An 11,757-nucleotide genomic window follows, 5' to 3' on the forward strand; every position below is an offset into this window, starting at 1 on the left:
ACTCACGCCGGGCGCGTGTGCGTACGTGCCCAAGATCCCGAGAGGAGAATGGAGGAGAAGGGATTGCGGCGTGACCACCCCCCCTGGGGGGTGACTTCTCGCTTTCTGTCTCTATGTCTCTCTCTGTCTGTCTGGCGAGCGCACGTGCCCTATAGCGAAAAAACCTCTCAAAAAAAAAAAAAAAAAAAAAAAAAAAACTAAGTTAAGTGAGCCCAAAATGTGTCATTGTGGATAAACAGAAATGCAGGAACGAGCTGTTTGACAAAATTGGTTTGCTCAGTATTGGTTACTAAAAAGTATTACGTTCAATTTAAATTTGTCACAGTAACTTCATAAAACTTCATTAATAAGTCCCACAAAACCAATGCTATATAGTTAATAAACACAGGCAATTATAGTGATGAAATTAACATAATTGGGAGTAGTGAGGTTATGAATTATTTTAATGGAATAATCTCTTGATTAGAAACCAAATGCTCTATTTTGCACTGCCTTTCAACGGCAAAAAATAGAATTATGAATAAAGAAGTATTTCTTCCAAGTGCTCTCAGCGGGTCCTGTAGATGCTGTAGCCTAGACATCCTCTTGACTCTTCAGATTCTCTATGGTTCGCCATTCTCGCACATGTCCAGAGCTCCCGGGGTACAGACAAGCTAGATGCTAAGGTCATGGAGAATCTGCCTCAAAGAGGAGCTTCCACCCTCTACACTGAACATTATCAATAGAAAGCAATGTATAGATGACCAAAACAGAATTTATCTACTTGGGAGAGACACATGAAAAGCCCAGCATACATTAGTCAAGTTTAGTTGGAATGATATTAGTTACTATAGTAACAATAAGAACACCGGTTCACATGAATACTTTAAAGGTATTTCTGATGTCAGAACTGTTGTGCTGTTCCTCTCCTGGTTTGAGAATAACTAGAAACAGAGCAGGCATGGTATGTTGGAGGCAACGTGGACAGCTTTGGATGAAAACAGACAATGGTCTTATTTGGTATCTCAGTAATTTTTTAACTTTTTTTTCAAAAGGAAAGATGGAAAATGCAGTCAACAAATGCAAATTAGTTATTCTGTGTTACTAACTGAAAATATAATGCATTCTACAAACATTTTAAAGGCAGTCTTGGACTTCTTTAGAGGGTAGGTCTGAGAAGAAACTATCTACATAAACTCTAGAATTTCAGTACATATGCTTTATGTTCATTTTATTTATAGCTCAATTCTATTTATATACTTTGTTGATTATTGGTCACCAAATCACAAAATTAATCTAACATAGGAAGGAAAAAACTTCCTAAAATATTTTAAAATTATATATTCTTCTTCCTGAATCCTATCATGGCTAGTGCTTCTGGCTAATGCTTCACAAGACTGCAAAGAATCGTGTGGATTTCCCCCTTTCACTTAAGGAAAAAAAAATACCTGGGTGCATGGTTAATTAGAGGCTGTGGTTTATATTTTGGAAAGTTGTAGTTCTTGAACTCATCATTCGAAGAAACACCTGGCCAAGTTTCCTGAGATGGAGTTCCTGAATTAAGAAAAATAAAATTATATCCTTACAAAATATAAAACAAGTTATATACGTAAATTGTATACATACATACATATATACAAAACTGAGAAAGTGACTTAAGAGAGTAATTTACATTTACTGGATTATTTAGCTATTTCAACTGAAATGAAGATGATAGAAACATATAAGGATGTTTTGTTTGGACTATGCAATGATGCCATAAATATGATAACCAGTTGACACCATTTTCTAACCAGTTGACACCAATTTCTAACCAATTGACACCACTTTCTAACCAGTTGACATCACTTTCTAACCAGTCGACACTACTCAAGCTAAAAATATTCCCTAACAATATAGATCAGGTTTCAATATTATTTCTCCTCTTTGCTCTTCCATAAAAATCCTATTACAAAAATAAAATTTAGTTCATGAAAAGAACCTGCAAGGATCTATCTTTATAATAATTATGTCAATTCTAACTCTTATAAATAACAACTATTTATGCTAGTCTTAGTAAAAATGTTTAAATATTTTTTAAAGATATAATCTTATCTAGCTATTCAATTATAGGTACAAAATCACTGAAATAGATTTTTTTGTTACCTAGCAGTCGGAAAATTAAGTGTAGTTCATCTTCCACAGTTGATCCTGGAAACAGAGGTCTTCCAGAAGCCATTTCAAAGAAAATGCAACCAACACCCCTTTAGAATATATCACAAAAAGAAAATAATAAGCAATCCATTTATATTTTATGAAGCATAAGAATATTTTCCTTGAGATAACCTCTCTAGAGAATTTTGTACCAGTCTCCTAGGAAACTTTCAATTTTTAGACCCAACAGTTTGTTACTATTTACCCTATTTGTTTCAACTACCATATTGTTATATGCATTTTTTCTACCTCTTCTCTGCACAATTCTTGAAGAATAATGCTTACAATAGCTAACAGTGACTGAATATTTACAGTGTTTAAGTGCTTGAATTATCCCACCTATACTAGATATAGTGTGGACCATGAACTGAAGGGGCTGCACAGAAGAAGGGAAAACAAATTTGATCATTATGGTAGTCTAGGAGATGACAGTGGCTTGAGCTAGGATAATGGGTAGTATGGATAGAGAAACAAATTATTTAAGGCCTTTGATTTAGGAAGCAAAGAAAGAACTTGGAGGAGCATGATGATGTGTGTATATAAAAGAAAGAATGAAAAACATACAGAGGCTCAGTGAACAGATATTGCCATGTAAGAACTGGGCAAATATACCTAAGGTTAAAACATAGCATTTCCAGGGCCAGCAGGTGGCATGGTAGTTAAGGCACTGGACTTCCACATGACTGACTGTGGTTCGATTCCCAGATGGAGGCCTGAAAAATCACATTGGGCACATATGTGTACATGCCCAGAAGTCCAGGAGAATAGAAGAGAAAAAATAAGGCGTGACCATCCCCCTTGGAGGCTGATTTCTCACTCCTCCCACCCTCTCTCTGGCGAACACACATGTCCCATGGCAAAAAAATCTCAACAAAACAAAACAAACATAATCCCTATATTAAAGGGTTTATAATCTGGAGTCAGCAGGTGGTATGGTGATTAAATGAACTGGACTCCTACATGGCTGACCATGGTTCAAGTCCTTGACCTGGTGACTTACTTTTTCACTTTCTCTCTCTCTCTCTCTCTGTCTCTGTTTGTCTCTGGTCAAATTAAAATAACAATAGTGATGATGATGGCTAAAACTAGATCTTTAAAAAAAAGGTTTACAATCTAGCAACTGTGTAAAAAATTTAATTTTACATATTAAAACACTATATAAAAAGGAAAATGATACAATTACTATGGAAAACAGTGTGATGGTTCTTCATAAAATTAAAGTAAGAATTACTGCCTGATTCAACAATTATATTCCTAGGTACATACCACCCCTAAAGAACTGAAACTAGAGTCATAAAGAGGTATTTGGGGATTTTTTTGTTTGTTTTAAAATTTTTGCTATAGGGAACATCTGCTCACCAGGGAGATAGGGAGCAAGAGAGAGGGAGAAAGTGAGAAAGTACATCCCTGCCTCCCAAGAGGGGATGACTGCACTGCAATCCCTTCTCCTCCATTCTCTTCTTGGGATTTTGGGCACTTATGCACATACACCCTGTGTGTTTTTTTTTTTTTTCTTTTTGAGAGATTTTTGCTGCAGGGCATGTGCACTCGCCAGAGAGACAGAGAGAGACAGAAAGTGAGGCCACACTGTAATCCCTTTTCCTCCATTCTCCTCTCAGGATTTTGGGCCTACATACACACATGCACCTGGCATGAGTTTCAAGCCACTAGGCCTGAGATTTGAACCACTGTTGGCCATGTGGGAGCACAATTAAAAAACCCATTAAACCATCTGTTGGTTCTATCCCTGTGTTGTTTTTCAAGCCACCAGGTTGGGGGTTCAAATCATGCAGTCGGCATGTGGGATCTAGCTGCCTTTAATCACAAACCACTGGCTAGCCCATGAAGACAGATTTGAATGCTCAGTCCATACAAGGCAAAAGGTGTAAACAACCAAAGTGTCCATTTGTGGATAAATGGATAAACAAAATGTGGCACATATATACAATGGGTATCACTCAGCCTCAAAAGGAAGGAAATTATGATACATAATGAAACATGGATGAGTCCTAAAGACATATGTAAGTGCAAGAGCAAAGGCAAGAAAGTCCAGGTTATTTATGAGGTATAGTGAGTAGGCCATCTGGCCAAAAGGGAATGTCTGTGCTGATAAAAAGTCTGAATAAACTGGAAAAGGTCATTTAGAGACATCTCAGGAAACTCCTTAAGTATCAGACTGAGGAGTTACACTGTACCCTACAGGTTATCAATGGACAGTCACCCACTGATCACAAAGGTTATCATGATTTTGGTGAATGCTAATAAATAATGATAAAAACAGTAATTCTGTTTTAAATTATTATATATCAGACACTCTTCTGAATGTTTGCTATATATTAGCTCATTTAACCTCAACATCTACAAATCTTTGGTTATAGTGATTATTCACATTTTCTTAAATAGTTACGTTAGTGGACTCCCACATGGCCGACCATGGTTCAAATCTCACGGACTGGTAATTTGAATAAAGTTATTATTTTGTAAGTTTATTCACTATTTCTTCCATAAAAGATAAAGAGACAAACACTCCTAACAAGGTCTTCACACTGCAACCCATTCCAAGTCCTGGCCAGCCCAGATCACAGGTGTGTACACACATGCTTGGTGTGTTCAGGGTGGCCTCAGGATACAAACCCAGGACCTTCCTCATGTGAGTCCAGTTCTGTGCCCACTGAATTACCACCTAGCCATGAATAAGGTTATTATATAGTTACAAGTGGTAAAATTGGTATTTAAACCTAGGTAACCTTACTCTCAGACCAGAACTCTTAATCACTGACTATACTGTGGATCTTTAAAATAATAACACCTTGAAAGTCAGATACCTATCAGTATACTATGTTAACAGCTAATTTTCTTTTTTTCAAAATTAAATATGGCAGTAACACTTGTATATATTTACCACATGTCAATCTGTGTTGAGTACTCTGAGGAACCTAGAAGCACATCAGGTGGCCGGTACCAGAGTGTGACAACTTCGTTTGAGTAAGTCTTTGTGGGAACTGACTTGGCTCTGGCCAGTCCTGTATAAAGAAAAAGAAAGAATTCAGAAATAGCTGAAATGGATTTCTCAGTCCCTATACCCACTGTGACTCTATTCAAAGGGATGCCAAAGGTGGCTACTCTGGCTTCTTGAATGAATTTTTTGTCATATGCATGTGGTCTTGACTTGGCAAACCCTTATGTAATTAGGTAACAATAATTCCACAGACAAAGGCATGCTTACTTTTGTGCATGTACCTGAATAGTTTGGGTTCATCAAACTTAAGGTATTTTCTTTCTGTTCATGAATCATGATGCCAAAATTATGTCCTAGCTGAAATTAATCCACAGTAAGCCAGGACACTCAGATACACAATTTTACTTCTTACAGATGTATGCTTTTGTCACCTTTTAATTTATATCAACTTGCAACTGCTATACCATTCTTTGAAAACCCCTAAGGTCATTAGTCCATGAGCCTGTTGACAATTTCCTTGCAAAAAACTTTTTGGAGAAAATTTCCTTGGAAATAATTATAATGCTCTCCTTATACTCTCTTTTTAAGGTTTTAAGTTATATAAATTGCTTTAGAAAAGCAAATCCTGGGGACCAGCAGTTAGCGTAATGGCTATGTTGCTGGACTCCCACGTAGTAGACCGTGGTTCGAGTCCCGGACCCGGCGGCTTAAACTCACGCCGGGCGCATGCATGTGCGTGCATGCCCACCCAATATTCCGAGAGGAGAATGGAGGAAAAGGGATTGTGGCATGGCCATCCCCCCAGGGGCTGATTTCTTGCTTTCTGTCTCTCTCTCTCTCTTTCTGGCAAGCACACACGCCCTATAGCAAAAACCTCTCCAAAAAAAAAAAAAAAGAAAAAGAAAAAGAAAAAGAAAAAAGAAAAGCAAATCCTCACTTTTTTTGGATGTTATCAATTGCTATAAATGATGTAAAACATGTACCATTCCTTTGCCAATTTAAAACGGAATCCACTGATTGTCCAGAAATAAAGGCTACAGCTCACAACTTTATTTCCTTTCATTAGTATCAGAGCAGTTATTACCCTAAGCTTCCAAATTCTGATCACCTGAAGCAGCAACTAAAATAAACTTAACAAACTTTATTTCAGATAACAAGGAAGAATTTATTTTAGGGGCAGAAATATGAAATAAGAAAAAGTCATAAAAGAAAATTCAATACTTTATTAAATAAGTGAAATAAATTATAATCAGAAATTTAAATAATTAATCAGTACTCACAATATTTTAGGTTACTATAAATGGTTAAAGGATGTAAACTGGAAATGTTAACACCATTTTATTTAATTACAAATTTTACTCTAGCATGCCAACTTGGTGAAATAACTCCAACAAATTATTTTCCTACCAATTTTGGTAATTAGTAAGATGGGGGCAACCTTCTGCTCTCTATTTCTGATATTAAGAACGAGTCATATTGACACAAAGGACAGGGTCACACATTTGCTTATCTTGTAAATTATACATCGAGGCAAATTTCCAGTTACAGTTTCCTTAGTACCTTCCTCTTCTGCTCCTAAGAGGATTCTCAACCACAATGACTGTCTACACGTGCTCCTGGTTCAGAATAAGAATTTCAGTATTGGCATGAAATAAACAATAATCTCTCCTAAATGAAATTCATTAAATATGTTACACTATCATCATATAAGACATTTTCTCTCACCTGAGAAAATGTCTATATTAGTTCCTAGACCTCTGAATTTCATTGATCCTGGGAAAAGGGTAGACTTTTTAAAGGGATCAAGAATAACTTACAGTATAAACTACTCAAAGTCACATGACCCTTCCTAACTTAAAGTATATTTACTATGCAAACAATAAATAAATAAATAAATAAAGCATCAGCAACTCCAATGTTTGTACGATCTCGCAAGAGTATTGACTGCTCTTGTTGACCTGTGGGAAGATAAAATTTGCTCGGCTTGCTCTGTAGAACTTAAAAAGCAAAATAGTGCATGTGTGTGCAAGGAGAAATGGAGAAGGGATTACAGCGTGACCATCCCCCATGGGCATGCTTTCTCATACTCCACCCCCAACCCCCAGCAAGTGCATGCACCCTCTAAAAATTTCAAAGAACAAAAACAAAAAAGTTTACTCCCTAGAAGCAAAAAGTACATGTAGTTAAATACACACACACACACACACACACACACACACACACATATAATTTAGGGACACAGCAGGGGGTTTGAAGGGGTAGGTGAGAAGATGGCCATGCTGCAATCCCTTTTTCTCCAGTAACCTGTTGGGAAAATACATGCTTGTTGTGTTTCTCAAGCCCCTGGGTCTGGGACTGGAATCACACAGTTGGCTATGTACAATCTAGCCACCTTAACCACCAAGCCACTAGCAGGCCTTATATTTTATTTTCAGTCTCTTAAAATTGAATTAGTGGGACCAGCAAGTAGCATGGTGATTAAGGCACTGTACTTCCACATGGCCAAATGCGGGTCAAGTGCTGGACCGGGCAGCATACATTCTCACTTTCTCTGTGTCTCTCTCCACTGAGCAAATTTTTAAAAAATAATAACAAATAAAATTAAAATAATTTAAAAAACTGGATTAGCTAAAGAGATAAGATAATGGTTACCAATTAAAATGTCAAGCGTGTGATAAATATGGAGTTGTGGTGGCTGGCACCTTTCCATACTGGCTTCAAAACTCTTATAAATTACTATAAACTACTGAAAAAACTTTTACTTTCTTAGATTATATTTATTTATATTTGCCATATTAGAAATTAAAACAAAGGTAATTTTAAAGTATTTGTTTATTCATTAGAGATACCACTCACTCACTATATGCTAGCAAAAATAACATTTTTATGAAAAGTATTTTGTCCCAAAGAAAAATTAGTATGAAGAATGGCCTTATTTATATTTTATCTCTAAATTTTATTTTTTGAAGAATTATATATTTACTTAATTCCATTTGTCATTATTTTTTTAAAATTTGACCAGAGAGAGAGAGAGAAAGAGAGAAAGGGAAAGGAAGAGAGCAAGCCGCCAGATCCAACATTTGAACCGTGGTCGACCATGTGGGAATCCAGTACCCTTAACCACCATGCCACCTACAGCCCCTCTAATCTAAATTTTAATAGAAGACAGCTGGATTCCATATCTATTTTTGTATTCAATTTGTTGTGATAAGTTGCCTCTAGAGGTAACTGTGTACATCAGAAGTAGAAGTTGTTAAAAATTATGTGAAAATTAAAATGATATAAATTTACTTCTTATACTTCTGTTTTGTTAAAATTCACTGCCCTACTCTGTACTTTAATCTTTTACTCATGCATGATTCCATAATATCATGCATTGGTCATTTGAAAACATCAACTCCTTGAGTTATTATATTCCAAATGTCTACATTTCTTCAGCATATCAAAAAAATTCTATTTTTTTTAGAGGTTTTTCCCTTAGGGTACATGCTCTCCCCAGGCAAAGAGAGAGAGAGAGAGAGAGGAAGACAGACAGAGGGAAAGTGATAAATCACCCCTCCCCCGACAGGGGATGGCCGCCTTGCAATCCCTTCTCCTCTATTTTCCTCCCAGGATCTTGGGCATGCACACACACATACTCAGCATGATTTCAGGCCACCAAATCTGGGACTTGAACCATGGTTGGCCAAGTGGGAGTTCAGCAATGTAACTGCTACACTCTGTGCTGGTCCCCAAAAGCCCATTTGTTAATATCACCACCAGCCTCGACAGAAAAATCTCTAAGTACTGGGAAGCCATAAAGATCAAGGCAGCAGGGGACCAGCAGTTAGCGTAATGGCTATGTCGCTGGCCTCCCACGTAGTCAACCGCGGTTCACGTCCCGAACCCGGTGGCTTAAAACTCACGCCGGGCGTGTGTGCGTGCGTGTCCAAGATCCCGAGAGGAGAATGGAGGAGAAGGGATTGCAGTGTGACCATCACCCCTGGGAGGTGATTTCTTGCTTTCTGTCTCTATGTCTCTCTCTGTCTGGCAAGCGCACACGTCCTATAGCGAAAACCTCTCCAAAAAAAAAATAAAGATCAAGGCAGCAGATCCAAATTTCCAAAATCTAATTTTTGCCTAAAAGCTACTTGAATTTTACTTTTGGCAAAGAATACTTTCAGTTTTTTTCCTTGAAATGATAGCCTTATTTTATTTTCAAGAAAACATCTGCCAAATATGTTAAGTCTAAATAACAATAGTTTGTCTGTCAGTCTTTTTTTTTTTCCAAGTAAAAATGAATTCCCTTGCAATAGGGGCTGGTTCAGCATGCACTCAAAATAATTACAGGAATACTTTTCCTTGAGATAACTGTAGTTATTTTTGTGACAGAAAATGTGTTTTGTGTATATTACTGGTTGACTCACAAAATACTAAGACTTATATCTCAAGGACAGAGATTTAATAAAATTAATAAATTCAACTGGTTCACCAAACATCTTTTTAAGTATAACTGATACTTTTTTCCCATAAGTGTCTGGGTGAAGAATACAATGCTATACATTGGTGTTTATACTAAGGAGCCAGTAGCTTTACTATGTATTATTTTTGGAACATCAATCAACTATTAACACAGTGAAAGGGGTAAATAATGCTTAGTATAATTTTGATAACACACTTTACCTTTTGACTCCTCCCCCCCCCCAAATACCTGAACAGCTATGCTTTTTAATATTTATTGCTATAATCAACACGGATCACTCAAAGTTCTGTCAGATATCTCATTCTGTGGGATACAGAGAAATTTTCTAAATCCACAGAAAAGCAATGACACATGTGACAATGGTTATTCTTTTAAATTTAACCAACTGAAAGCATTTGCAAATATCCTATATAGTCCATACCAAAATCTGCAAGCTTTAATTCTCCTTTTTCGTTAATGAGAAGGTTCTGTGGTTTCAAGTCTCGATGTAATACCTTTCTTCGGTGGCAATATGCTAAGCCACGTAGAATTTGGTATAAAAACAGCTATAGATACAAAGAAATAAAAATCAGTCTTACATATAATGAGATATACTTTAGTAAGAGCCTAAATTATGGTAAACAGAAAAGCACTGGCCTAAAATAGTCAAAGGAAAAAAAAAGTAATCGCATCCTTAAGTACAATTCCTTTTCCTTATACAGTGGTTTTTCTGAATTTTATAGTTATTTTAATGTTATTTGAAGCATCTACCTATTTTTAAAATCTATTTATGAAAATAAAATGTAAAAATAAAGCTTCATTTTATTAGTTCATTTATTATAGAAAATGACTTAATATTTAAGATGTTAAAATAAACATATCCTCATAAACTTAAAAACCTACTAAAGCTTGTAGTTTGAGTATGAAATTCTGGCAAAACAACCAACCAACCCCTCCTACCCACCCACCCCCAAAAACCTGAACTGGGGCACTGCCTTAAAATAAGGCATCAGAATTGGTGGTTTTATAAAAAGTCTGGGGTTTCAAAGAGAATGGTGCTGCATAGCTCTGGCAAATTACTTGCTATAAAAATAACCTAAACCAGCTTCTATCACCCACCTCCTGGGTACTTCTCTTTCAGCACCTCCTACTCAGCCTTCAAAATCTGCTGTGATTCAGAAAGGGACATTGGCACTGTGGTGCTCTGAATGACTCTGAATAAAGCAATTTCTATCAGGCTAATGATAGAGTTTTTGTTGTGGATTTTGGTGGAAAGAAAGATGTGAAACATAGATTCTGTGGGTTAACAAAACAGAACCTCAAGTATGGAGGATTCTAGAGTATACCTTCAGTTCGCTTATATGAGAAAAACAGCACAGCAACACTGAGAATAAGTCCAGGCAGCAGGTGAACAACAGGCCTGAATAAATTCTAGGCAGCGCTCTGTTTTAAAAACTCTAAAATTACTATCTCAATATATTCCTGTTACATTTTATGTTTGTAAACTACAAAGGCAATTTAAACAAATAAAAATAAAATGCTTTTCGAATTAACCTAGCTAGGCAGACCTGACTTAAAAGGTATAAACTTCTTGAATCTTTGTCAGAGTATGATAACTAAGAAGCTTATTTTCTTTCCAAATCATTATTAATATAAAATAAGGGGGGAAAATAATAACCATAAACAAAAAAACATAAATGACTTTCACAATACCTTGTGACACAAAATGTATGATATGAAAACAATCTTCATAGGATGTATATGGAAGTACAGTTAAAGCCTTATTTTACATTTCTTAGCAAATGTGTTATCTTATCCATATGTTCTAAACTGTCTTTTAGAAACAGAAACTGGCTCTCTTTTATATGCACCAAACTTACTATTTAAAACAAAGAAAAAAAAAGAAAAACGAAGTTCAAAGTTACTATCTACTAATTTAGAAATGTCTCAAACACACAGCTGGGACAACCTATTTCCAGAGCAGGTTCAAAAACTGTTGACTAAGTCTGGATAAATAAATCTCTGCTAAATTTGCTGTATACCACTAAGGTCACAGAAACCTACTGTAAGAATAAAAACTATTTCAAATAATTTTAGTCAATAACTTTTGGGTTTCGCTTGGCATTAGTTATTACAGCGAACTTTCCCAGCATAACTAGGAATTTTTATATATATATATTTATAT

General features: G+C 36.1%; 1 protein-coding gene and 1 long non-coding RNA gene across 3 annotated transcripts in view; both read right to left on the reverse strand.

Moving 5' to 3' along the window:
- Positions 1 to 11,757, reverse strand: part of CDK17 (cyclin dependent kinase 17) — a 48,924-nt gene that overhangs the window by 6,753 nt on the left and 30,414 nt on the right. For both annotated transcript variants that reach the window (XM_006154883.2, XM_006154884.2), the window contains exons 9-12: positions 10,015 to 10,138; positions 5,075 to 5,195; positions 2,125 to 2,222; positions 1,428 to 1,533 (exon numbers count right to left, since the gene is read on the reverse strand). In XM_006154883.2, coding sequence (XP_006154945.1) covers positions 1,428 to 1,533; positions 2,125 to 2,222; positions 5,075 to 5,195; positions 10,015 to 10,138 — 449 coding nt within the window. The remainder of the gene's footprint in view (positions 1 to 1,427; positions 1,534 to 2,124; positions 2,223 to 5,074; positions 5,196 to 10,014; positions 10,139 to 11,757) is intronic.
- Positions 429 to 1,421, reverse strand: LOC114008969 (uncharacterized). The gene is made up of 2 exons (XR_003550457.1): positions 865 to 1,421; positions 429 to 653 (listed from the first exon to the last, which is right to left on the reverse strand). It is a non-coding gene; the product is annotated as an uncharacterized LOC114008969 (long non-coding RNA).

This window comes from Tupaia chinensis, unplaced genomic scaffold (assembly GCF_000334495.1).
Source record: "Tupaia chinensis unplaced genomic scaffold, TupChi_1.0 Scaffold000423_1, whole genome shotgun sequence".
Lineage (NCBI taxonomy): Eukaryota > Metazoa > Chordata > Mammalia > Scandentia > Tupaiidae > Tupaia > Tupaia belangeri.